Here is a 27,191-nt window from a genome sequence, read left to right on the forward strand (position 1 = left end):
TACCCCTTGTCCTGTCACTACAGTCCCTAATGAAGAGTCCCTCCCCAGCATCCCTATAGACCCCCTTCAGACACTGGAAGCTGCTCTGAAGTCTCCACACTGCCTTCTCCTCTCACACAAACCTTAGCAGCCTCCAGCTCGGGGTTGCTGGGACCGGAGGAAGCGCTGCTGAAGCCCCAGCTGATGGGATGCCATTTGCACCCCTTATTTCCCCACTGAGCATCCCTCCTTTGAGGCTGGCTGCTGCCAGCACCCCCAAAGCCGTAGGAGAGCCCGGTGTCCTCTCAGCAACCATTGTTGTCCCTTTGTGTCCTCTCAGGGGAGCGTGAAGGACCCAGCGCCATGTCCCCTTGTGTGCGCTCGGTGGGCCATGAGTCCTAAATGATGTCTTCCATCGGCCGCTGATTCGGTTGGCATGGAAGGGACCTTAAAGCTCGTAGGCAGGGGTTGGAGCTGGAGGAGCTTTAAGGTCCCTTCCACCCCAAACCAGGCTGCGGTTCATTGACATCAACGTCCCCTCACTGCTCCCTCAGGGACTCGCCGCCATTTTGGCCCCCCTTCCCCTCCCCTCAGTGTGTCCCCGCGGCCGCCATTAGTGGCGGGACGGGGCGGTCCCGGTGCTGGCTGCCGGGGGCGGGCAGCGTTGTTCCCGTTCCTATTCCCGTTCCCGTTTTACCTCAGTTCCTGCCGGAGCGCGGCGGCGATCACGAGCTCGCCCCAGCTCTGCTCCCTCCTTCCCCGGAGGAGCGGCCATGGAGCGTTGAGCGGCGGCCACGGCCCCTACCCCGCAGCCGGGCGTGGGGCCGGCCGGGCCGGGCCAACCGGCAGCACGGAGCCGGCCGGCGGGGTACGGCGGCGGCGGGGAGGCGAAAGGGCCCGGCGCGGAGGGCGGCATTCGGCCTCCGCCGGCCGGGCGAGGAGGCGGGCGGGCGGCCCCGCCATGGAGCCGGCTGAGGTGAAGGATCGCATCCTGGAGAACATCTCCCTCTCCGTCAAGAAGGTGAGCGGCGGGGGGGGGGGCTGCGGGGCCATGGAGGAGCCTTTCCCCGGCTCCGAGGGGAGGCCGTGGGGCTGCCCCCCCCCCGCCTTTGCTATGGGTGTGGGGCTGGGGACATCCCTTGGTCTCCTCTCTATGGGCGCTGGGGACTCTCCTCTGGTGGCGTTGTGGGGCTGGGGACACCCGGCTATGTGGGGCTGAAGGTGAGGACCTTGGGACCCCCCCCAGACCCCAAAGGTAGGGGGCTGGGGACACCCCAACGCACTGGGGGATGCTTCGGGATGGGAGCGTGGGGTCAAGAACACCCCTGCTAGAGGCTGGGGAAAGCTTCAGGGATGGAGGTTGGACGAGGCCTTGGGTGCCATGGTTTAGTGTGAGGTGTCCCTGCGCATGGCACGAGGGGTGGAAGTGGGTGAGCTTAAGGTCCTTTCCAACCCTAACTATTCTATGATTCAGTGCTGTGCCATGGAGCACCCCAAAATGTGGGGTCAGCCCCTGGGAGGGGGTGCTTCCTGAGGGACACTGCCAGGGTCGCCCCTGGGAGCCTCAGTCTCTGTTGGTTGGGATATCCTGGGGTTCCCCCTTGTCAATGGGTTTCTTTCTCCTGTGGCCAGGGCTGTGGGGATGCCGCTGCACTCCCTTTGCCTGTTCATTGGGGGGGATCTGGACGAGTCCAGCCTGAAACCCTCTTCCAAGGGGTGCTCCCTCCAGTCATAGATGTGCCTTGGAGGAGCAGGACCTGGAATCTTTTCCCCATGGACACAGGGGATGTGCGGGTCATACCCATGGGTTGGGCTGCGCCCTCAAAACAAGGGCTCTGAAGATGTGTTCTGTCATACCCCATCGTACCCTGTGCTACTTGCTCCACATTCCTCCTTGCCCCTCGGCATCTGCTGCTGGTGAGAGGGTTTCGTGAAGCCCATCCCTTTGGTGGGAAGTGTCTGCATGCACGGAGGGGCCCAGGACGCTGCAGTCTCTTTGGGTGGTTGCAGGAGTGAGTTGTAGGGGCACGCTGAAAGGTCTGGGTTGGAGCACGTGTCCTGCCTGGTCCGTGTGTGAGCTCCAGCATTCCTGGAGAAGGGATTCAAGCTCCGCTGGAGGAGGTAAAGGGGGGGGGGTCTTGTTTGTTTTCATCCCAAGTTTTTGGAGCAGGGAAGTTTCTCTGGACTCGCTGACATTTGTGCACTTGTTGGGTTTCCACCGCCTTATGGAATAGGAGTTTTCCTGTGGTCTGCAGCGTGTCCTGACACAGGTTTCATCCATGAAAATTTGTCTTTATGAAGACCATCACCAGTGGATTCCCAGCACTGTTATGAAAGGGTGGCCTGACATCGCCTCTGGGGTGCAGGATGGATGTGCCATGTGCAAACCTCTCCCAGCTGCCTTCTTTTCTTCCATGGGTGACTCTGCCTTCTGCTCTCTCACCTTTCTGTCCTCTGGAAGCCCAGGATACTCTTTCATCTACCTGGAAGTGAGTGGATGTTTAGCCTGCTCCAAGCTCTGTTACAGTGCTCTGCAGAGCTACTGCCTCAGTTTCCCCATCTGTATAAAAACATACTACAAGCATATAGGATTCGTTGCACATCACTTCCTTCCATTCAGAAAATCCTTGGAGGATCCCTGTTGGAAATGCTGTAGAAGCAGCGTGTTATTTTAATGATTACTGTACTTGAACAGGACTCCACAACTAGCTCTGCCAGCACTCCTCTGCCTCGATCCCTGCCACCTCCTACCTTGGTCCAGTGGGGAAGAGGGATCTGGGGCTTTTCCAGTCCTACCTCTTTGGCTTTCTTCTTCAGAGCAAGGAAGCTCAGGGAAATGAAGGAACCTCTGTGAAGCTTCATGCTGATGGACTTCCTTACGCCATCCCAGTGGAGCTCAAGCACATGGTGAAAGTCCAGTGCTGGCACATCCCTGGTTTTACCCCAGGATGCAGTTCTTCCTCAGGGACATTGCCTCTCTTCAGCTCTGGAGCCACTGATTTTCCACAGCACTTGCCTCTAGGCTCAGCCCCCAAGACCCTGGTGTTTCTCTATTCATTGCATGTCATTGGGAACAGTAAGGCAGTAGGTGAGAGGAGCAGGTACACACACGTGCTGGGAAAATCCTGTTCTCATTCATCCTCCTCTCTGTACCTCTGGGTCCCTCTTGAGTAACTCCTTGTGGCTGGGATTGCACCATGGGGCATGGAGGAGGTTTCAGAGTATCTCTGCTCTCATTTCAGAAGCTTCCTCGCTGTGTAGGTTGCTCACTCCTTACTTTCACCACTGTTACAGGTTGGAGTGGTGCAGCGGAGGGTTTGGGTGTGTTTGTGGTGATGGGCACGCCTCTCCACACCACTTTTTGGCTGGATGATAATAGGGTTTTCTCTCCTCAGTTTCAGACTCAGAGGAGTTTGTGGACTCTCAGCCTGTGGGCTACAACTTAGATGTTACTTCAGAAGTCAGCCAGGACTAAACCCCACCTTGAGACTGGTTAAACTGGGACAAACCCGCAGTGAAGGCTGAGGTTCCTGGTTATGGTGTCAAGCTTTGAGTAGCAGCCACAGAAAAAATGCCTCATTTGAGTGAGTGGCCCAGGGAAAGCCATCCAGACACTGGTCATCTTCCCTCTGCCTCAGACAGGGAAGGCAGTGAGCAGCAGGGTCTGTGCCATAGAGCTGTGGCTTTACCTGGGTGCAGCTTCAGTTTCCACAGAGCGCCTCTGAATTCAGGAGTGGGCTCAGAGCACAAGCACTGGGTGAGTTCTGTCTGAATCAACAGCAGCAAAAGTGCTTTCATTCCAAGTGAACCCCTCGAGCCTCAGTAACCAGGACTGTTTCTCTCTTATCTTCCTAGAAATAGCTGAGGGATGGAACCCAGCTAGAAAAGGTGGGGTCACAAACCTGCTTGGAGAGGGAAGTTACAAACCAGAGGGGGGTGTCTGTGGTACCCAAGATCTGGACCGTTCCTGTACTTCACCTGTACCTCAGAGATCAGTGGTAAGGGTGCTGCTGACTGTAGAGGTGTGAGAGCAGAGGTTTGAGATCGGGGCTCTGCAAAGAGAGAGGCAAAACATCCAATTGGACAAAATTTGCCCCTCCAGCTGGAGACCTGTCAGAGGCTTCTGCTTTTGGTTTCAGGAGAGGTCAGGAAACACTATCACTGGTGAGGGGGGTCCCTGCATCAATTCCAACATGCATCCAAGGGCACTGTGAGCATGGTGTTGATTTCCCATCCAGAGCTTGTCCTCTCTGGCAGATGTAAGTTAATTCAGAGGGTTTTGCTTTCTGCCCACATGGACAGTGGTGCTGCGGGCTCATTCCTTTTGCTTATGACTGCTTCTTTTCCCCTTTCCCGTCCAGTGCTCCCTCACGCTGGTTCCTGCCCTGGGCTGTGCTCCACCACAAGTTACTGAGCAAATTGGTGCCTAACCCTTAAGGTTTTTAAAGGATTAGGGCTTTATTGAGGCAGAAGGCTGGAGATGGACAAGTTATGACTCATTGTGGATTCACCCCTTTCTGTGCATCCTCTCCCTTGTTCACTCAAGTGCTTGTTTTCTTCTAGGAGATGCTACTGTGTGGCAGCAGTGGGGTGAGAACTGCCTCCTAGTGCCTCCCAGCTGAACTCTTACCTTGATTGATAAGCATGTGAGAAATGCCAACAGCTTCATACCCATCCCTGGCCAACCATCTCCCGATAGCTAGAACCTATCACAGGTGACTTGGTCCATGCTAAAGCTGGTAGTGTCAATGTTTTGTATTCTAGAGAGGTTTACTGCTGTCCTGCCTGTGATTAGGTAGGGAAAATGCGACTTCCTCAAACAGTGCTTATTGTTGGCTACTCAGGAGCTCAATATAAGACCAGAGGAGATCAGAATCCAGGATTCTGGGGCTCTCCTCTGTTTTTCAGGCTTTCCTACTGGCTTTGAAGGACACACATTCCCATGAACCCTAGAGCAGCTCATCCCTGGTGCATGCCAATTAGGTGGAGCCATGGTTTTTGCTGATGTTGCAGGACTTCTTGCCAAAAGCCCTGGCTCTGCTGCGTTTGTGCATGACTTAGGGAAGGTTTCCACTTCCCTCTCAGTGAATTAATGCTGTGCCTTCTCTGCCTGTCTCCGGCTCAGATTTGTACCATTGAAATGCCTTTGCAGTCTGCCCTGCTGCCTGAGCGACACCTGTGCAACATCTCTGCTTCTCCTGTGTGGTGAGGGAGGATAGATTTGGGGATGGTTTAGTGCCCCCATGTCCTGGAGAGGAGCAGGTAGCACTGGAATGGAGCATCCCTCCTCAAGTCTCACAGGGAATGTGCTCACCTCTGGCTGGGTGGATTTATCCAGCCCAGCTGCCATGACACAGAGGTGGCAGTTCTGGAGATGTGAAAATAGCCAAGCAGTGACTTGTCTCCTGCTTCCCACTGAGGGACACCTCGCTGGCTCTGGGACTGCAGGGGGTTTATCTCTGCCCAGGGTGTTTCCCCTCGTTTGTGCTTGCTCCACGCCACATCCGTTGTTGCTGGGGGGAGCACATAGCAGGGATTAACTTCAGAAGTCCTGCCATGCCCTTTCACCACATGGACCAGGTTTGCCAGCTGCCAGAAACCTGTGCCTGAAGCCAGCAGCCACCTCACACAGCTCAGAAGTCAGCCATGAAGACACAAGGATCTCTCAGGTGCTTTAAGAAGCCTGTGAACGCTTGCAGCTCCTACACTGTGTGTTTTGGTGGTCCTCTAAGAGCTTTGCCACTATCTGGTGAGGGAATGAAGCTGCTTGCTGTGGTTCTGCTGAGAGCACAGCTGTGTATTCCCTGAGTTGCTTGAGGATCTCAAAGTTTCTGTCTTTGGAAATTCCTGTTGCCTCATCCTGGGACAGGTCTGGTGATGATAGGAGGCTCATCACCCATGCCTGCAAGGGGATTAGATTCTGCAGGTACCTAAAGTGATGCTTGTGTCATACCCAGGGGAGGCATTTCTCAGAATGAGCTCTGTTTCTGTTGGTGGACAAGGCTATGATAGCCTTTTGGGGAGAAAACATCCCACTTGTTTTACCACTAACACAAAGCCTTTCACTGGAGAGCAGTTGGTTTAGGAGGCTCAGTTTTGGTAGGGAGTTTATACAAGGAGCTGAAGCAATGCCTCTGAGCCTCTCTGCCTCTGATTGCACAACTGCTGTTGAGTGATTTCAGCTTTCCCTACTGCTGATAACCTGGTCCAAGAGGAGTAACTGAAATAACTGCAGAGGACTTGGATGATGGGGAGAGATTTATAGCAGCAAGTGCCCAGGGTGTGAGTAAACAGCAGCTCTCTGGAGAGCAGCACCTTTACAAGGACTTGCAGGGCACAAGCAAGAGGAACAGGATGCTCCCTGTGACTTGGAAGCAAGTGTCACCCCTGGAAAAGATCCTATCCTTTGCTGAGCCATGCATGGGTCCAGCCTGCTGCAAGGTTTGCTGCTTAGAAGCAATGAAGGAAAGCCCTGGAAAAGCCTTGGGGCTGTGGGAGATGACGAGTGTACGTGTCCCATGAGGTGACAGCCTTCCTGGCGCTGGATTGCAAACTCTTCAGAGCTCTGTGTCTCCAGCCACGGAGCATCTTTGCTGTGGGTTTCAGCTTCACCTCTTTCAGGCTCCTGTCTGTGCACATTAAGAGCACACTCTGTTTCTCTCCAGGCTGCTCCAGCATCACTTGTGGTGCCTTCAATGTGCTGACACTCTGAGTGTGATGATGTATTTCATTGGGAAAGCCACAAGATCCAGGTGAGATGTCCTGAGTCCGGGATGGACACTGGGCACTGAGACCCGCGCTGATTTGGAAGCTTGTTGTAAGAAATGTTGAGTCAGATCGTGTATGCAGGCTGCAAAACTGAAGCTTTAGGGTTTGTGTTCTGCAAGTGTGCAAGAGAGAGTAACATCCCTGCCTCAAAATTCAGCCTGCTTTTAGGGAAGACCAGAAGGTTTCCAAGCAGAGTAGTTCAGTCTCTTTATGCACTTGTCATTGTATGGTTGTACTCCCCTGAGCAGGTATGAGAGTGCTTTCTCTCATACCTTTATGTGTCTGTCCTATCCCTTCCTATTGCCACTTCCCTTGGGGTTGAGCTACCATCACTTGCTTGGGACAAGGTCAGTCACCCACCACCTTTTTTGGTGCTTCCTGGAGATCCAGGCTTGCTCCTGAGGGTGCGGCCCCAGACTGAGAGCCCAGCGCTGGTTCTTAATCAGCGCGTTCTTAATCACTGTGTTAACTTTGCAGGCTGCCTTCGCAGGAAACCATATGGGCTTGCTCTTGCAGAGCATTCCGTGTGTGCAGTGTGGTAGGTAACATGCCACCATCCTTGTCCAGTTGGTGGAAGAATGAGGTCCTGGGAGCAGGCTTTGGGGTTTGGGTCTTGTTTGCATCTCCAGCTGCCTGCCTGGATGGCTCCTGAAATACTGCCCTCAAAGAAAACCCCTACCTGGTAGCTTGGAGGAGGTGTCTTTCAGCTGCTGGGGAAGATGGTGAGAGAACAGGAACTGAGGCAGAGAAAAGGCTTCTGTTAAGTTTTGGCTGCCCACTTGCTGCTCTGTGGTGGCTGCTTTTGTTTTGCATTCCTGCAGCTGAGGAAACCCCCTCAGCAGCCCATGTGCAGTGGGTTTCAGAGCACCCCTCACCTTCCCCCTGCAGCAAGCGCAGTGCTTGGGGACATAAAGGAGTGCAGGGGGTGGGGGGGTTACTTTTCTTTTGCTGTGTCTGTCCTGTCAGGGACAAGCAGAACAAGGGAGATGGAGTTGGTGTCAGAAAACTGCCAGTGAAACATCTGCAGGCTGGATTTATGGAGTGGAGATGGAGATTTGGTTGGGTTGTGGCCAGCCGTGATCAGGGTAAGGAGGCTCTATATTTCGATAAGGTTTTAGAAACCCTGGAATGATTTCAAAGGAGCACCATGAGAATGATTGGATTCGGGGAACGGACGTCACAGCGTGTTTGTTGGCAGCCCTTGCAACACAGGAGCTCTGTGAATGGGCCTGGAGAGCTTCACGCTCTGAGAACCGGTGCGATTAGGAGGTTCTAAAATTGGGCAAGGAATGATCCTTTCTGGTGCCTGCCAGCACAGGGTGTGGTGGTCATTGCACAAAGTCAGCTCGTGATGGATAAACAGCAATTAAATTCACCTTCTCCTCAATGGGAGCAAGGTGGGATGGAAGGAGCGCAAGCCCCGTGCTCCCCCCCTGCAAACCAGCTCTGTTCCCTTTGGACAAACACCCTCTGCTCTGCTTCCCTCTCAGGAGTGGTTAATTCACCTGCCTCAAGTGTTTGGGCTTTCGTAACCAGGTCACCCAAGTGGGTTTGTCCCACGGTGCAGGGACCCAGCCGGCTGCAGCGTGCTCTCGGTGTCAGATGCCTCCTGCACGCCAACAGCGCTTATTTTGGCCACAGGAATGCCTATAAATAGCCCTGGGACAGGGCTCGAGGCATTCACCATGCCCCAGATGAGTCCGTGTCTGAGCCAGCCTTCAACCCTTCCCTCTGCATTTGGAGTGCAGAGGAGAGGAGGGAAAAAGCATCTCTCAGGACAACCCAGCAGTGACCAGTGTCACGTTTGGGTCATGTTTTTAACCTGGTTCCTTGGCTCCATCCTTATTCTCCCTGGTTCCAGCCTGGCTCGCTGCCCAGGCATGGCAGGGAGCTGCTTTGTGGATGCTTCATAACGTTTGGTCACCACCTCCCAAACAGGTCCATCTGCTGTAATTGGGGAGAGGTTTGTTTCAGATTGTTCATTTGTGGTTTATAGTGATTTAGGGAATTAAATGCTGCATGGAAATGCCTTTTTGTCAGGGCAGTGCCACATGGCTCCTGCCTGTGCTGCACAGTCAGGATCCACCAAGATGCTCATGTTCATAGTTCCTACAAACTTCCAGCTAGGTGGATCTGGGAGCAGGCCAGCTCCAGGCCTGTTCTGGGAAATGATGCAACTGGATTTTGTTCCCCAAGTGGGACACCTGTTTCACTTCACCTTTCCTCTTCATCCTTCTTCCCAAACCAAAAATGCCTCCCCATCAACTTTGGCAATTCTCAGCCTCTCCCCACCCTTGCTGTAAGGATGACTCAACCCAGGAGACCCTGAGGCTTCTTCTGTTGTTTCCTCCCTGGACACGTGGTGCCTTGGCAGGGATTTGTCTGGCCAAACTCATTTTAGGGCTGTTGCAAGCCGTGCATATCCTTTGCTGGACTGTAAGCTGTTGGATGATGGGATGCTGGAAACAGCAGTCTCTCGACACAGCACCATATAGGAATGTGGCAGCACAACTTAGTGCCTATGGATAGGACGAGCCCTCGGTGCACATCCCTGTGACTGACAACTCCTAAAATGCCATGACTTGGAGTGCCCAGATCCAGATCTGAAACTGCTGAGTGCGGTTCCCCCTTGCAGGGTCCCATGTGCACAGGGCTGGTTTGATCCCATGATTGAGCAACGCACAGTCACACCAGCTCGTCCTCTGCCTCCTGACGTTGCAGAGGGACAGACTTGAGTCTTTTGGGGTAGGTTTGCTGTGCACATCGCTATGGGGCTGGGTTTTCCAACAGCGTCCCCAGGAAGAGGGGGCAGTGCAGGGGTGGCTGGTTTGTGTGGAGCAGGAGGCTGCGTGCTGCCAGCAGAGCAGCTAAAAGCGACAGCAAGCCTTAATATAACACAGATTGAGCCCTTCAAACCCTAGATCCCTTCATGGGAGAAGATTCAGCTTTTCAAGGGAAGGCAAATCTGGGTTATAGGAATTCCTGGTTACATCTCAGTGCTTGGAGATGTTGAGATGAGACAACCAGCACTTGCTAATGGTTTGCATCCTCCGATGAGGGGAGCAGGTCGGTCTGTGTAGCAATGAAGAGGGTTGGGAGCTGTGAACTGCCTGGTGGAAGGACTGTGACAAAGATGTAGGTTATTTGTGGGGAAGGAAGGAAGGAAAGGAAAAAGAGGAAATGTTTCTATTTGCTCATCTCTTTTGCTGCTCAGGCTCGGAGTGTCTCTGTCACGGGGAATTCCTCTAGTCAGCGGCACAGACAGGCTTCAAGTTCCTCCAGGATGCCCTCGCCAAGCTGTGTGCTGAGGGTCTGCTTGGGTTTAGTGTAAGCTAGTGGAGGGCCTGGTTTAGTTCTGTTTCCTCCTTGCTGTCCTCAAACCAGCACAGAGCCTGCAGAAACACCCAGGACAGGAACCCTTCTCCAGGGGTGCCCAAGCTCTCTGCAGAGGCAACAGCCTGGCTGGGACAAGCCAGGTATTGCTGCCTTCAAATCCTGCCTGTATAGCAGGGGCTTTGCTTCCTGCCTCAGTTTCCCCCCAAATGGGATATTTTAGTGAGCTCCAGGGAGAGCATCCCCTGGAGTTTAATCTGTCCGTCACTTGAGGGATACAGCTCTGAATCATGACTTAGTTTCTTCCTCTGCTGTCCTTGCTACAGTTTAAAACACAGGTTCCAGGTAGCTCCTGAAATAGATCTTGAATAGTGGGATTTTAGGGCATTCTCCTCCCTGTCTGTGTCTGGGCTGCCTGTTAATAGTGTAAATCCTCTGGAACAGTCCCCTCCCAGGAAGGGGTAAGAGCTGCTGGGCTGCAATGCTTCGGGTCTCACCTGGGTGTTGAGAGAATATCTGTGCATCACCAGAGCACCCAGTGGCTCTGCAACTGAAACACTGCTGCCTGTTTCCTTCCACAGGGGATTTACCTTCTGGATTAGTTGGGACGGGACAGGTTCATGTGCGCTGTGCGATGGGATGTGGGAATTTGGCCATGATTCTTCGGGCTCAGCAGTTCTTTCCCACGTAAGGGCTGGGACCAGCTCCATGCAGGAACACGCCTGGCTCTCCCATCGTAGCTCAGAGCTCTAGAGGGATTCACCCTTCAAGCAGGGAGGGTGTTGGAGTTAGATCTATTCCTGTTTTCAAGAGTGTTGTTGGGAACAGTTTTCCAGGGGCCATGGGGTGTTCTGTGTCCCCTGGATAACTTTTATATGGAGACTGGATGGTGTTTCTAAAGCAGCTTCTCTGCCTCTAGTAATAACTGAAGAGGAGAAAGCAGTTTTCTGGGGACAAATCAGACTCAACCAGCAAAGTTCTTGTTTTTTCAATCTACCATGAAACCAGGGAAGTTTGGCAAAGAATTATCAGGTCACTAAAACACTGTACTTGTGGCTGTTGTTGTGTTTCAGCTTGTCACCAGCCAGACAAATAAAGGTAGTGTATAGAGCTGAGATTACATCCCTCGTGAGTAATCTCCCCGCCTGAATGCCAAGTTATGTGTGAGACGGGGACCTAAATAGATCTGTAAGCTGTAGGGGCAGGCGGAGGCCGGTGGGTCAGCTGGGAAAGGGATATAGGATTTGGGGGTAAGGGGATTTCTAGCAGCTTTTGCAGCAGCACGTGGCTCTGTCTGTATCCAGTGCCTTCTGCACCCTCTGAGTCCCCATGCTGTGTGGCCAGGCAATTCCTACCAGCCTGTGTTTGAAAGTCTGGGACAGCTCTCAGCTGCCTGGCATCAGTACCCAGCATCGTGGTGCTCCCTCGGGCCACCTGCAGCAAGCAAACCTCTGTGTCTTCTCAGGATGCTGAGATTTCACACAGATTTAGCTGCTGGACTTGGAGCATCTTTTTTACCTGGAAGCAGCGTCTCTCCCTAGCCAGGTTTTTCCCATGGCAAGGCCCCGAGACTGAGGAGGGGACTTGTCTATGCAGAGCCAAAAACATTGCTCAGAGGTCTGGGTTATTTCTGTTCTGAACTGCTTTGTGATGGCTGCACCACTGCAGAAGGACCACCAGACCCCCACTGCAGCATTGGCTGTAAAGGAGCAAGTTGTGCAGCACAGCAGGTTCTGAGCCTGCCCAGCACACAGGGAAGTTGGTCGTGCAGTCACAGCCACAGCTGGCTTGTCTCTGAAATGTGGATGAGTCTTTATGGGTGAGGCTCTCCCTATGAGTTACTGCCTTTAGGGTACTCTTAAACCCAATGCTACACCCTGTAAGTAACCTGCATCAAGGTTTAGTGAGCTGAGGGATTAAAGAAAGCTAGTTAATACTGCCTGTGAGTGCATTGGCATGTCCATCTGCCTCCTCAGGGGGCTGTAGAAGGGTGTTTCAGCTGTCTCATCTCTTCCTTTTGCAGCTGCAGAGCTACTTTGCTGCCTGTGAAGATGAGACACCGGCCATCAGGAACCATGACAAGGTCCTGCAGCGTCTCTGTGAACATCTGGACCATGCTCTGCTCTATGGGTAAGTGTGGAGCTGCTGGCGTGCTTTTCACCCAGTGTGTAGCCTCAGTTTGGGGAAGCCATCTGGGCAGTCACTGGGACGGAGGTAACAAAGCCCTTCCTTAACCTTCCTCTGGGTTTCTTTCTTCTTCCAGCCTGCAAGATCTTTCATCAGGCTACTGGGTGCTGGTTGTTCACTTCACCCGCCGAGAAGCCATCAAACAGATAGAGGTGCTTCAGCACGTGGCCACCAACCTGGGGCGCAGTAAGTGCTCACAGACACTGCCCCTGCTCAGAGGGCAAACAAGTCTGGGCACATCTGACAGGAGGCCCAGGCAGGTTGTGCTGATGTGGTCGAGGGCTGGGGCTGCAGCAGAGTGAGGGAGGCAGCAGGCAGCTCAGGGCCAAGGAGGTGGGAGGCCTGCCTTAACCATATGCACCGTGCCTCAGGATCAGGTGCCTGATGCTGCTTCTCCCCTGCTGCAAGTTGTCTGTAGTGGATGTTTGGGACCATCGAGGCTGCTTTTGACACAGGACGGTGCCCAGAGACCTCCTCTCTGCCTGATTATCCCAACACCCTTCGTCTCCCAAGCCCGTACTGGTGAGAGCGGAGCTGAGCACAGACTCCCCCATCACCTCTCTCTGCACCAGAATGTGTGTAATGTCTCAGACTGCTCCTGTGCTGATTTAGAGTGATTCTTTCCTCATCTCTCCTGTCTCCTGATCCCTGGAGATGCCCACAGGGCTCCCATCTCACTAGAGACACACAATTGTGTGTCTGCTTCTCAACCAGCTACCACACAGGCTCTTATTCCCATTCCCACTCCAAATCACAAATCTGCCCCTTCACTTCCCACTGGCATTTTTCCCCCAGATTTCCCCAGTGGTCAGTTGCTTCCCTGGAATGATACCAATGTGAATGGATGATCTGACATGTTTTAACTGATTCATGGTTATTTCTGGGCTTGCTTCACTTCTCAGGTATTTCTCCACAAATGAATCTCTCTGCTGCTTTGTTTTCAGGCCGGGCATGGCTGTACTTAGCCCTCAATGAGAACTCCTTGGAGAGCTATTTGAGGCTGTTCCAGGAGAACCTAAGCCTGCTGCACAAGTACTATGTCAAGTGAGTATCCCTGCTCCTTGTCTGGGCATTGGTGGGCATCCCTTCTCAGAAGCCAGCCCTAATTTTTCAGTGGGGAGCAAGCAGTTGATCAGGGTCTGATTTTTCCTTTGTGGGTTTTGCATGATTAATTTAAAGGTCCCAGTTGCGAGCACTCTGTGCCATAACAGAGCCTTCAAGCATCTCTTCTAGTGACTGCTTTTACTCCCCGTCCCAGATGTACTGTTTATATTCTTCCATGTTTTCCAAGGAGCTGCTGAGCTCTTGGGACCCAGCTCTGGCGGACACCTGGAAATCTGCCTGCAGCCTGGCTGAGGACAGCACACAGTGAGTGTGTGACTGCTCCGAGCTGCACACATCTGCCTTTAAGCTTTGGCACTGCTCTTAGGAGGCAGACAGCAGGGTCACAGCTCCAGGGCACTTTATAGGGCAGCTCAGAGACACACCACCAAGAAAACAGAAGGGCACTTGTAGCTGTTTCTTCTCTTTCTCACATCTCTAAAGCTCTTTTGTTCAATCCATGCTGCAGGAACGCCCTGGTTTGCAGTCATGATCATCTGACCTTGTTCTTAACACTGGTGTCCGGGCTGGAGTTCATCCGCTTTGACTTGGATCTGGTGAGTGTTTTACCTGTTTGTCTTGGCTCTGGGAGCAGGTATGGGGGCCAGGGGGGGGGAGGCCTGGATGTAACAGGTCCCACTGCTTGCTCCAGGTTGTACCTTCTTGTTGGCCTTCAGCTGAGAACGTGAAGGTGCCACTTTTAGACAAGGCTTTAGGCTGGGGTCTTTGGGGATCCAGCAGTGGGATTTATCCCTATTGCTCTGCACAGTGCAGGAGAGGAACAAGGCAGCTGCAGGGCAGCGTGGTGGGGGTAGAGGAGCTGAGTTCTGCAAGTGTGGCACGAAATGCTGGGGTCCCTCCAGGTGAACACAAAGCCACTGGCAAACCCTCGGTGTCCCCTCTGGGTTTCCTTTGAAAGGCAGAAATGGGCACTCAGAGGACGTTCAAGGACAGTTCGATCATTTCAAGTGCTAATAACTGTGTGGTGACTCAGAGCCTCACTCACCCTGTGCTCTCCTCTCTGCAGGATGCTCCTTACCTGGATCTAGCCCCATACATGCCAGATTACTACAAGCCTCAGTACCTGCTAGACTTTGAGGACCGTCTGCCCAGCTCCATGCATGGCTCAGACAGCCTGTCCCTTAACTCCTTCAACTCAGTCACCTCCACCAACCTGGAATGGGATGACAGTGCCATTGCTCCATCCAGTGAAGGTCAGTGGTTGTTTGGAGATGAGATGTGCTCCCACATCCCCTTTGGCTGAACTGTCAGAGTGGATGAGGCAGCAAATGATGGGCTGGAAAAGACCAAAGCAAGAGACCCAGAAGTTAGGCTGTGAGTGTCTCCTGCCTTGCCTTGGGAGGTGCTGGGACTTAGACCGTGGACAGCCCCTTTGCCTCAGGCTGGGAGAGGAGGACGTTCCCTGCTAGTCACCTCAGGCCACCTCTCCATCCTGCGGCTCTTTTAGCAAGACCTGGAGAAAATTGCCCATGGAGGAGTGAAAGCCAAGCCCCTATCTGAATGTGCCTTCCAGTTCAGAGCAGGCACACAGAGCTGCAGAGGACCTTTTTTAACTGCCTGTTTTGCAGTCCAGAGACCCACATACGATGGAGGTGGTGGGGAATAGTTTGCAGGGACTTTTCTCCATGTCTGCAGTCTGAGGAAAAGGCAGCCAGTGGGCTCAGGGGTGCTGGTTTTCCCTCTATGCATCTTAACTTGAGCAGCGTGATAAGTTGTCCTACTCATCCCTTCATCCCTATCAGAGGGGGCTGGATGTTCTTCATGGATGTTGGACGTACTTTGTGCCTGTGCCCTTAACCTGCTTCAGGCTGGAGCAGGGAGCTCTTGCCCTGCATGAAGCATGTTCCCATGAAGGAGCAGCTCCAAAATACATTACCCCTGTTTCCTTTTTGATGTCAGTCTGGATAAAGCGAGATCAGGTGATTCTGGAAGGAATAGATGGGGTGATGAGTGCTGTGAACGGGGTGCAGTGGATTCAGGACTGAGTCCATGTACGAATGGGTTCCCTCTCAGACAAGGGTCCCCCAGCTGCCTTTAATGTGTAAGATAGAAACAGCAGACATTAAAGTTGCTGGGAAGGAGCAGGGTGGGGTGGGTGTTAGCATCCTTTAGCAAAGGACTTTGAAGCGCAGCCCTGGTTTGGGCTCACCTATGATATCTGCACTTGTGCTGTAAGTGTGGAAGGCTTTGCTTCCCAGGACTTGCTTATGCCAAACCTCCAGGATCCCAGGTGGAGACAGCAAGAGGAGCCTTGCAATGAAAGTCTCAGGAAGAAGCTTCTCTGTCCCCAGGGGTTTGACATAAGCAGCAGTTTTAGTTCTTGCAGCGTGCCCTGGGCTTGTGTTCCTGTTCCTCCCTCAGCAGAACATGTCTTGGTGCCAGCAAGTCTCCTGCCTGTTCCTATTGACTGGGCAAGGGGTGTCACTTGGGATAGGCCATGCTCTCTGGCCACTGTGGTGGATGGAAGCTTAATGCTCATGAGAAGAGGGGTTTGGAGTAGAGATCCAAGAGATTTTGGAGCTAGGTTTTGGATTTGGCATCATCATAAGCTATCCCGTGCGCCTGGGCAGCGGCTGTGATCTGCGTCTCAGTTTCCCTGTGCATAGAAAGGTTCAGTGGTGATGCAGAAATGCCATCCCCTGTGGAAGGACCAGGACAGTGGAGGTGCCTGAGCCCAGGCAGTGCCACTGTTCCTCCTGCTTGAAGGAGCTGAACTTCAGTAACTGTTTCACTGCTCATCATTTCAACAGGAGCATCTCCCTACCCTGTGAGTGTAGGTGGAGTTGGGGATTTTAGGATCAGTGGACAAGTTTTTCCCTTTAATCACACTTCGCAAGCGTTAATGAGTCAAACATCACAGTATCCATGGGAGGTAGGTGTGAAGAGGGAAAACTGAGGCACAGATTGACTAAATTGCTTCCCAGAAGGGATCCCAGCCATGACATGACCGTGTTTCTGTTTTAGCTTTCCTTCATACCTCACTGGTAGCTCCCATAACACAGACATCCCACAGGAACAACCAGTGGTGCAGCTGGTTTCCATTTGCATCCATGTTCCCTAACTATTTTCTCAGGAGTTTCAGATAGCAGTGGAAAATTGTTTTGTTTCTCTCCTTTCCCATCTCCCTCCCCAGATCCCCCTCACACTCTCCCCTGTCCCTTCTCCCTCCCCACTGCTCGCATTTCTAATCCTGAGTTTTATCCCTCATTTTTGTAGATTATGATTTTGGAGATGTCTTTCCAGCAATGCAGACCATGCCCAGCAGAGACTGGGAAGGTGGGACATACTCATCTGTTACAACCTTTTGGTTTTCTCTCTGCATTGCTGCCACCTGAAGCTTGCTGCATGCTTCCCAGTTCAGTTCTTTAACAAGCAACCACTGCATCTTGATGGAATTCAGTAGAGGCAGAAAGGAGCAGAAAAGATCCCCCAAGGTGGGAGGTTGTGTGTCTCATCTGTGAGGCCACGTGCAAAGCTTTCCCCAGCTCGTGGTGCATGCAGGCACGCTCACCTGGTGTGTATCCTGGAGCAGAGGGATGTTTTCCTGCCTCTGATGATGCCTCTGTGTCTTCTAGACCAGGTTACAAAAGAAGAGCTTCAAAATCACTGCCCAAAATGAGCGTGACATGCCAGCTGACCTTCCTGTAGATCTCCTCTTTGGGATAAAGCACACAGGGTGCTGATGGAAAAGCTGATCCAATCGTTGATTTCCTGAAAGCCCTGGAAAGCAGCTGAATTAATTCTGCTTTCTTTAACTGGGGGCCTTTTGCAGGGATTGGTTTGGGAGGTTTTTTTTCCCTTGCACCCTGCTGTGCTGTGTCAAAACAGCTTTTGAAGCCACAACATCCAGCACACGGCTCTGCTCAGTTTGGGTCTCTATGCTTTTTATTTTACCACTTTTAAACCCAATTTGTTAACTATGTCTGGCCTTTATGCACAAGAGCATGTGCCCATTTTAGAGGAACTTGTTCTCCTTCCTCCACATGCACTCCCTGTGCATAACCTTTACATACCACAAGAGTAGGAGATTTCTCTGCTTTACCCCTGGAGGAAATACACCCATGCTCTGTCCTTTGCAGCTCAAAGTTGGATGGAGCCTTGGGTCCAAATTGACTTGGCTGGTACCACCTCATTATTTGGGGAAAGTCTGCCTGAATTCCATGTGGATTGCTCTTGGGCTCTTAACACGCTCCTTCTCATCTTCTTTCTTACCACATGGAGATGGTTTAATGTGTCCCTGAAACCTGAGTGTCCATGTAGAGGGTACAAACCACGTTCCCAAACCCAACACCCAGCAAACAGCTTAACTGTGAGTGTTGGTTGCAGGCTGGGAGAAGCCAATGGATGCCGGGGGCAAATCCCTCTGGCTTTTGTGTGAGCTTCCCTGTGCAGGTCCTGGTTGCAAGGTGGTGCCAGTGTGAGCCACCACAGGTCTGGAATGGGTGAGCCGAGCAACCCTTGGCTGTAGCAAAGCTTCCATTATAACCCCTGCCAGGTCAGCGTCCTGATGCATTCCTTGCTCTTTGTACACAGAGCTAGAAGAATTAGGTTAAGAAGGTTAAGAAAATTGGAGCAGATCCCTGTTTTCAACACATTTTGGGGTAAAATTCTGTATTTTGATCAAAGATTGTTTTGTTTCAACAGAACCAACAAGTGACATTCATTGTGGTGATGCAGGGTTGAAGCCTGGGGCTGAAATAGCTTCTAAATGGTTTATTTCCCGTTTACCATGGGATTTACATCCCCTGATGGAGTTTCAACCCCCCCATGTTCAGGGCAGGCATTTCAGCAGGAGCAAAGCAGTGTTTCGAAATCAGCCATCACACAACTGCCTTTATCAGCTGTTTAGAAGAGGTTTCATTTTCCTACTCAAACCCTGCACCCCAAACCAGTCCATAGGGCTGTGGTTTCCTTTAGACAGGCTCTCCCTGCCTAGCAGGAGGTTTCTACTGGCTTTGGATATGAAGAGTGCTGGGGAAGAGAAGGGCATGGATAACCTTCCCTTAACCATGAGTTTGTGGATGGATAACTCTGAGCATGACTCCTGCAGCCCTTCTCCACTGCTCCTTTTCCCTCTGAAGACTAACATGGGTAAAGCTGGTTGTGCTATGACCTGTCTGTGCAGCCTGCTGTCCTCAGACCTTGGTGAATGCTGTGTCCTGCCCTCCAGCACACTTCCAGCTTGTGTATGTCTCATGCAAGCAGGCAGCTCTGTAAGGATCACTGCTCTATGGGGTGGCTTCATTTCTGCCCTTTTACTGAGTGAGCATCTTCCTAAGACCCCATTGCAGAGGAGAAGCAGCAGTGTGGGGCAGCAGCTTCGTTGGCTCGCTGGCATCTTACTAAGGAGCACCATGGCCCCAAGACCCCTCCAGTTCCTTCCCAAGGATGCTACTTCTTAATCCAGGTGCTGGCTCCTGGGGACCAAGCTGTTATTTCCAGCTAAATGTCTAAATCCCAGCTTAATGTCTGTGTTGTCTAAATTGCAGTGGGTGCAAAGCACAGAGTGATGCTGGTGGCACGCTGGCCTCTGTCCTTCCTCACGAGCAGCCTGCTGCCTGCAGCAATCTCTGAACTAAGCGGGTGTGACGATGCTCTGCGGGTACCTGGGGTGGTGTCACTGCCAGCAGTGTGGTGACCTTATAACGCCCCAAGCCCCCAGCGCACCGCTTTGCTTGATTTGACTTGATCTGGTGCCTGAGCTGATGTTCATCCAGCTCTTCCCTTCCTGTCTTTGCAGATGGAGACCTCACAGACACGCTGAGCTGCCCGCGCTCCACTGCCTCGGAGGCGAACGGCAGCAAAGGCTCTGTGAAGAGCCCAACGCAGCGCCACAACCCCTTCAATGAGGAGAAGTCGGACGTGACGTCCTCCACTGAGACCACACCGGTGCACACGGCTTCCCGGGAGAAGGCAGAAGCCACCCCTGAAGGGACGGACCAGTCTGAGAGCTGCACGGAGCTGGAGGTCATCAGGTGGGGACAGAGCTGCCTGGCCTGGAGACGTGGCTCTGAGTGTCATCTGTCACCACAGGTTGATGATGTGCTACCCCTTGTAGCCCAATGGAGACAGCATCTGTGGGGTAGCCTTTATACAATCCTGAAAAGGTGGTTTTATACCTCTAGACACCAACTGATGCCCTGTAGGTGTCAACAGAGCTGGTCCCTTGGGTCTGTAGAGCTACAGGCTGGGTCAACATAAACACCTTTGCCTGACACTATCAGAGAGCTCAGAGGAAGCCAGGGGCTTTTAGTTGTGGTTTTCTCCAGCTGGCGGCAGGTTTGCAGCAACTCCAGGTCTTGGATCTTCTCTCCCATCCTTCCTCTTGTTTGTCCATGAGCTGTGGCTAAACCTGTTGAGGGAGATGCCTCCTGCATCCTGTGTTTGACTCTTCCAGAGGAGGTCCCCAGGGGACCCTTGGAGCCTTTAACCCAGACAGAGCTCAACGCTCCATCTGCTCACAGCCCAGGACGGGGGCACCCCAGAACCGGCCCAGCAGGCCTGTGCTTTGTTCTCACACCCTGTTCTTCCTGAGAGGAGCTGGGTTATGGCACAGACACACCAGAAGGAGAGCACTGCACTCACCAAGAGTGGCCTGACAGCAGTTTTGGTGGCCATGGCAGGCCTGAACACTTCCACAGCTGGAATCTCGGAGTGCCGTTCCCTTCAGCCTGCATCTCCCTCTTCTGGCAGGCAGGGACACAGCATTCCCATGTCCTCTTGAAACCTCCCGAGATGCTCTGAGAGCATCTTGCTCTCAGACAGGGATTTCTCTCACCTCACTTTAGCTCCACGTCCATTTGTGATCCCCTTCACAGTCAAAAGAAGCCCCAGATGCTGCATCTGGCAGCTGGAGCCTCTGTTCTTTTTGGATGGGTAGGAAACAGTGTCCATAACCTGCTTTTCTTGTGGTGGCTGGCATGGACACAGGGCTCTGTGTGGCTGCAGTGTTCTCTGCAATAGGGAAAGTTGCAAAGGAAGGTTGCTGGGAAAGACCTTTAGACTGGAGCTGAGGAACAATTCCTTCCCCAAAGGGTGCTCAGGCATTGGAACAGGCTGCCCAGGGCAGGGCTGGAGCCACCGTCCCTGCAAGCATTCAAACACCGTGTAGCTGAGGCCCTCAGTGCCATGGGTTAGTGGTGGGACAACAGTTGGACTTGATGTTCTTAAAGGTCTTTTCCAACCTAGTTGATCCTATGGTTCCATGGAAGGGATCCCTCTCTACGCCACAAAAGCCTAAGCAGGCACAGATGATGAACATCTCTCGTTGTCTCTCACCACCAGGTTGGCCAAGAAGAAGAAAACAGGCAAGAAGAAGAAAGCAAAGCACGAGGAGCCCGTGAACACCCCAGCGCCCACAGCACCCGAGGCCAGCGGTGACAGCGGCGTCAACGGGCTGAGCGACAGAGAGGACCCTCAGAGAGGTGACGGCCCCGGCGCTGAGCCCAGCCCCGGCGGGCAGGAGGAGGGTGCTGAGCGCTCTGCCCTCAGCCAGCTGGCACTGCGCATCCCCGAGATGAAGGACACGTCCATGGAGAGCGTGGGGCAGCCGCTGAGCAAGGTGATGGACAGGCTCAACGGGCAGCTGGACCCCGGCGGTGCCTGGAGCGTGCCCCTCGAGCCCCCCGGGCAGTCCTTTCGGACTGGCACGCCAGGGGAGACCCCGGATGGATCGTCCTCTGGCGACTTTAGTGAGGGGATTTCAGCCCCCATGGACTTCTACCGCTTTACCATCGAGAGTCCAAACGCTGCTGCACCAGGTGGTGGCCACCATGACGCTCCAGGGCCTGGCCAACCGCCACATGTTTCTGGTAGCCCTGAGGCTCCTGAAGAAGAAAGCGGAGAAGGAGAAGCAGTTGGGGCAATAGAGGAGTCTGGAGGGGCGAGTGATGAGCCCCAAACTGGCCAGACAGGCACCACCAAGCCCCAGGTTCTCTGTGAGCCCAAGAAGGAGCAGCCCAGCCCTTCCCCAAGCAGCGCTGAGGACTCTGGTGTGGAGGAAGGACAGGGCAGCCCCTCAGAGCTGACCCATCCCTCCGAGTTCAGGTGAGGCTGGGTTTGCTCAGCAGGGAGAGCATCTTCCAACCAATCTTGAGCTCAGGCTGTCACTTTTCCCTTTGTCTTTGGTTTGGGGGGCAAAGCCTATCCTTTTCCGGGAGGAAGAGGAGGCACAAGGGGTCAGGAGGGAAAGGTCCTAGGGGGTAAAGGTTCCCAAATCAAGGACAAGTTCAGTGAGGAAGGGGATTGTCCTTCCTGGACTCATCCCATGCCATGACTATGTCCATCCTCTCCCGTCTCTCTACTCAGAGTGGACAACAACCATCTCCTCCTGCTGATGATCCATGTCTTTCGGGAGAATGAGGAGCAGTTGTTCAGGGTAAGGCGGCCACCAGTGATCTCCCCCAAGGGACCAGCTCTGTGCCTGCATCCACTGAGAGCTCTTTTCCCTCCACACAGATGATCCGGATGAGCACTGGGCACATGGAGGGGAACCTGCAGCTGATCTACGTCCTGCTGACGGATTGCTACGTGTACCTGATCCGGAAAGGTAGATCCCATCCTGACAGCCTCTGCGCGGCTGCAGGGAGGGAGGCTTGCCCGTAAATGAGGGTACCATAGCTCAGTACCTTCACTGCCAGCTCCTGCCAGTTCCCTCGTGTCCACCGGCGCAGTGGCACAGTAGGGAGCTCAGGTTGACTTGTCCCCCGAGCAGCCCTGGGACATGTGGCCCACAGCTCCGTGCTGCCTGGGACACAGCTTGGTTTGTGGGTCCATCACTGCTGCTGAGCCACAGCCCGGATCCAGGCAGTGCTGGGCTCCTCTGCCCCAGTTCATGTGGCTCTTTGTGTCTGTGCCAGGGGCTGCAGAGAAGCCGTACATGGTGGAGGAGGCTGTTTCCTACAATGAGCTGGACTACATCTCGGTGAGTGCAGCCCCCAGGGAGAGGAGCAGGAGGTGGGGTGGTGGGGTCAGTCCTCACCCCTCCATCCACAGGGGTGTCGGGAGCATCGCAGTGGGGTGGTTTTGAGGGTGCTTTGTCCGTGGGGACTGTTTTGACCAATGAATCTTTGAGATTGGAAGTGATCCTCCTCCGGGCTGAGAACATTGGGGCTGTTCAGCCTGGAGAAGAGAAGCTGCGTGGAGAACTCAGAGCAGCTTCCAGTGTCTGAAGGAGGCTACAAGGATGCTGGAGAGGGGCTCTTCATCAGGGACTGGAGCGATAGGACAAGGGGTGATGGGTTCAAACTGAAACGGGAGATTTAAGATGGAGATAAGGCAGAAGCTCTTCCCTGTGAGGGTGCTGAGGCACTGGCACAGGGTGCCCAGAGAAGCTGTGGCTGCCCCATCCCTGGCAGTGTTCAAGGCCAGGTTGGACACAGGGGCTTGGAGCAAGCTGCTCTAGTGGAAGGGGTCCCTGTCCATGGCAGGGGTTGGAGCTGGATGAACTTTAAGGTCCCTTCCAACCCAACCCATTTCATGGTTCTTAAATCCCACCTCTGCGGGTGCTCGTATCTTCACATGGGCAGCAGAGCAACTGCTGCCCTTCTCCTGTGGGGCCAGAAGCCAGGTTCGGCCCTGCTTTGTTGCTGCTCATCTCCCTCCTGGCTTCCTGAACCCATCCTATGTGGCACAGGTTGGGCTGGATCAGCAGACGGTGACTCTGGTGTGCACCAACCGGAGGAAGCAGTTCCTGCTTGACACCGCGGACGTGGCTCTCACCGAGTAAGCAGGGGCCGGGCGGTGAGCTGTGGTGCTTGCTCCTGGGTGACTTGGGGCATGCAGGAGACTGGTGACAGCCCTTCAACAACAAAGTGCTGCCATTGGGGGCATTTGGGGTTTGGTTTGATGCCACCGGTTAAACCCTGCAGGCAACTGGGAATGCCTTGAGCATGGATAAGGATGTACACAGCAGTCAGCCTGTGCCTCAGGCTGACAGCCTTGGGGCTCTGGGCCATGCAGACTGTGTGTTCTTTGTGCCCCTTTGGATGAGTAGGGATGAGGTCTTGAGTTTCAGGGCATGTCCCCAGGTCTGTCTGCATGTTGTCAGCTCAGGGAGGTGATCTCTTCAGGGCCTAGATCTGTGTTGGGATGAGTGTCCCATCTCCCACTCTCACCCATCTCCTTCCTGGACTTTGCACCCTTGGTCCACAGGTTGATTTTGGGATCCTTTGGTCTGGAAAACCAGAGGCTCACATTGAAGGGAAGTGCCTGTGGCATCAAAGCTTGTGAGGGAGATGAATCCTCTGCCCTGGCCTCATCAGAGATCTCTCTCTCCCTCTCAGATTCTTCCTGCTCTCCTTGAAGTCAGCCATGATCAAAGGGTGCCGGGAGCCGCCGTACCCCAGTATCCTCACTGATGCCACCATGGAGAAACTGGCACTTGCAAAGTTTGTGGCCCAGGAGTCCAAGTGCGAGGTGAGTTCAGGCCTTGCAGCCATCACTACACAGGAGATTCCCACAGGAGGTTCCCTCCCATTGACTTCTCCTGATTCCTGCAGGCCTGCAACGTGGTTGTGCGTTTCTATGGCCTTGTCCACTGGGAAGACCCCATGGACGAGGCGCTGGGACCTGCCAGCAACAGCTACGCCTCCACTGAAAACGCGGTCACCAAGGATGGCATCCTACACTACAAGGCAGGGACCTCCTACCTGGGCAAGGAGCAGTGGAAGACCTGCTTCGTGGTGCTCAGGTTGGTGCCAGGGCTGTGGGTCAGGACTGCGGTCAGCCAGGGCTCATTGGAGAAGGTGCTGGGACCAGTTTGCTGCCCAGGAGCTCTTCGGGTGATGGCAAGGACCCATCTTGTCGGCTGGGAGGATGAAACCACCAGTTGTGGCTGTCCAGCAGCAGGAATGCAACCCCATGGGGCTGCATGGGTGGAGGGCAGGGCAGAAGTGGCAGCGGGACCAGAGGCAGAGGGAGTTTGTGCAGTTGCCAGAGCTGAGCTGACTCCAGTTCCCATCTCTTTCATCTTCCCAACTGGCAGCAATGGGATCTTGTACCAGTACCCGGACCGCACGGACGTCACCCCTCTGCTCTCCATCAACATGGGGTAAGCAGCTGGCAGGATGTAGCAGCCAGACCCAGTGGGGATCAGGAGCTCCTTGGGGTGTTCAGAGAGGTGTTTGGGGGCACATCACGATCCAGACCATGCTGCAGCACTCCCTGCTTGCTCCTGGCCGGGTGCAGATGCCTGTTTGCTCAGGCTCCGGTACAAGCAGTTGGAGATAGGCTCATTTCCCCCTGGGTTTAGCACACCCTTTGATGGGGAATTGGCCTCTGAATGTCTGATGGAGCCCTCCACTGCTCTCACCTCCAGCTCTACGCAAGGTGCAGAGACCAAGGCCGTCCTTGGAGCATCCTCAGGGACTGTCTCCTGTGGGGAGCAGGCGCCGCGCAGCGCCGGGAGGGCAGGCGGAGGCTGCTTTGAGGCTGCCCCGGCGCTGATCTCCATCCTCCCCCCTCTCTCCCAGCGGTGAGCAGTGCGGGGGATGCCGGCGCTCCAACACCACCGACCGGCCCCACTCCTTCCAGGTGATCCTGACGGACCGGCCCTCCCTGGAGCTGAGCGCCGACAACGAGGAGGACATGGCCGACTGGATGCAGTACTTCTGCCAGGCTGTCTCCAAAGGGGTGAGCCGGGGACAGGCCCCAAGGGTGGGTGCATCAACACCCTCCATCGCCCGGAGCCCCTGTGGGGCACAGCTCTGTCAACGTGGAGCTGCCCAGGGATGTCTGGCAGGGATGGAGGAGGCAGTTTTCTTCCTGCTCAGCAGGGTTTTCCTCAGGAAGCACCCTATGGAGACACATCTCCTTCATGCCAGATTCAAACCCCCCTTTTCCCACCCCGTGCAGGTGATCCCCCAGGGTGTTGCCCCCACGCCGTGCATCCCGTGCTGCCTCGTGCTGACGGATGAGAAGGCTTTCACGTGCCATGAGGACTGCCAGACAAGCTTCTTCCGCTCCCTGGGCACCGTGGAGCTCACGGACATCACCGCTGTCTCCACGGAGGCAGGCAAGGAGTACTGCATCCTGGTGAGTGTGGTGCTTTGGGAATGCCTGTCCCAGGGCTGGGCGAGGACCCCAGAGGTAACACCTGGCTTCTCTCTTGGTGTTTAGGAGTTTGCTCAGGACAGCAAGCAGTTCCTGCCCCCCTGGGTCCTCTATTTTAGTTGCACTACAGAACTGGAGAGGTTTCTCTCGGCACTGAACGCTGCTTGGAGGAACATCTACCAGGTGAGTGGGTGAGGCTGTGGCACACTCTTCCTCTGGTGAGGAAGGGCCAACAGGACCCTCTGAGGAAGGTGGGATGGAATTTTCATGTGGGGTGAACCCAGCTTCCCCACAAAGGCGGGAGAGCCAGAGAGCGTCTGTATAACCACGGGATGTGGGATTTGGAACCCAAATCCTGTGGCAAGACAGGCTATGAGCATCCAGAGCCAGTGAGGGGAATGACTTGGTTCCGCCCTGTCCCCCTCTGTCACCCGTATTTATGACACAGCGACTTTGCCATCTGGTTTTGGGGTGGTTTGACACCAAGGGCTGGGGTCCGTTCCCCTCCTGACTGCCCCACACGTGTGTTTCAGGTTGACCTCCTGCACAAAGCCACTCTGGATGCTGCCATCAAGAAGAAGTGCGAGGACGCTCAGAGCCTCATCGACAGCGCGTGGCAGCGCAGCGACAGCCTCTGCCGCGGGCGAGCGGAGCGGGACCCCTGGTGCTAACCCTGCCCGGGGGAGGACGGATGCCGGGGGCCCATTTTGGGAGAGCAGGGTCTGTCCCCAGCTGCCCCGCAGCCGACCGGCTCCCCAAACCCTCCTGCCATCGCTCGCTCCCCACCAGGATCGTGCCTGCAGGCGTGGACCCTGCATCCCGTCCCCACCACGCTGGGGACATCCGGCACGTTTTGGGGAGCAACCAGACACTTCTCCATGCAGGAGGTGAGGCTGAGCCCGGCCGCTTTCCCTCTCCAGCCATGCAGCCTCCACCTTCCTCATCCAGTGGCCACGGGGCAAAATCGTTTGCCTTTCATGGAATAATATCCCACAAATAGTGTGGGAGAGGGGAGGGCTGGGGATGAGCATCCCCCCATCGCAGCAGGGAGCGGAGGACTTGTTCATTCTAGAACAGGGATGGGGCATGGAGGCGGAGAGGGGAACACACATCGCTGCCGTGCATGTTTTCTCCTGGCTAATGCAATCACCGAGTGCGGCACCGCTTCACCTCCTGGATCACCCCGCGCCGGGCTTCCGGACATCACCAAACCACTCCCCAGCCCGTCCATGAGGTTTGAGGCTAAAGGAAGAAGGACCAGGGCCAAAAATCAGCCTTAACTCCTCCCAGCATGGTTTTAGACGATCTCAGAAGCCGCTTTGAGGTTTGGATGCTGGCCCCGTGTGCTGGGGGAGAGAAGAGAGCGAGTCCCATGTTCTTCAGGTGTTCTAAGGGACATTGTCACAAGGCTGTCACCAACCACGTCGCCATCTCGCTGCACCCGAGGCCAGTGAGGACCCATCGCTGCTTGCTCTCTACAGTGAGCCCTTGGGGCACAGCCCCAGCTTTTAAATGATAATAATAATGATCCAGAGACCTTCTGTAATATATGTTCATGGGGCCTTTTCGGGGAGGAAACGTACGTGACTGAATGTGTATGTACATACATCTGCTTCCTTACCTCCTCCCCAAATAAATACTCATTGGTAAGTCAGACCCCAGCACCAGGGGGTGCTCTTCCTCCTCCTCCCGTCCTCAGCTTCGCTTTGGGGCAGGGAGAAGCAGTGGTTTTAGGATAGAGAGATGAGGAT

The 27,191-nt window shown here is 54.3% G+C and overlaps 1 protein-coding gene across 4 annotated transcripts; it reads left to right on the plus strand.

Annotated features, from left to right (window-relative positions):
• The first annotated feature begins 868 nt into the window (after positions 1–868).
• On the plus strand, positions 869–27,096 carry PLEKHM2 (pleckstrin homology and RUN domain containing M2). 4 transcript variants are annotated; one of them, XM_057433016.1, is made up of 21 exons: positions 869–1,000; positions 12,104–12,210; positions 12,344–12,453; positions 12,676–12,789; positions 13,212–13,311; positions 13,838–13,925; positions 14,396–14,582; positions 16,606–16,665; positions 19,130–19,364; positions 20,674–21,435; positions 21,697–21,766; positions 21,847–21,937; positions 22,248–22,312; positions 23,024–23,112; positions 23,673–23,805; positions 23,889–24,079; positions 24,374–24,439; positions 24,861–25,020; positions 25,243–25,422; positions 25,507–25,623; positions 25,974–27,096. In XM_057433016.1, exons 1-21 carry the CDS (start codon positions 941–943, stop codon positions 26,109–26,111), a joined length of 3,123 nt encoding a protein of 1,040 aa, XP_057288999.1. In that variant the 5' UTR covers positions 869–940; the 3' UTR covers positions 26,112–27,096. The 4 variants fall into 4 exon arrangements, with proteins under 4 accessions (XP_057288999.1, XP_057289000.1, XP_057289001.1 ...); XM_057433017.1 differs by lacking the exon at positions 16,606–16,665; XM_057433018.1 differs by lacking the exon at positions 12,676–12,789.
• The last annotated feature ends 95 nt before the right edge of the window (positions 27,097–27,191 follow it).

This window comes from Pezoporus wallicus, unplaced genomic scaffold, assembly GCF_028554395.1.
Source record: "Pezoporus wallicus isolate ANWC-B61680 ecotype Strahan unplaced genomic scaffold, APGP_CSIRO_Pwel_v1 contig_13882, whole genome shotgun sequence".
In the NCBI taxonomy this organism is placed as follows: domain Eukaryota; kingdom Metazoa; phylum Chordata; class Aves; order Psittaciformes; family Psittacidae; genus Pezoporus; species Pezoporus wallicus.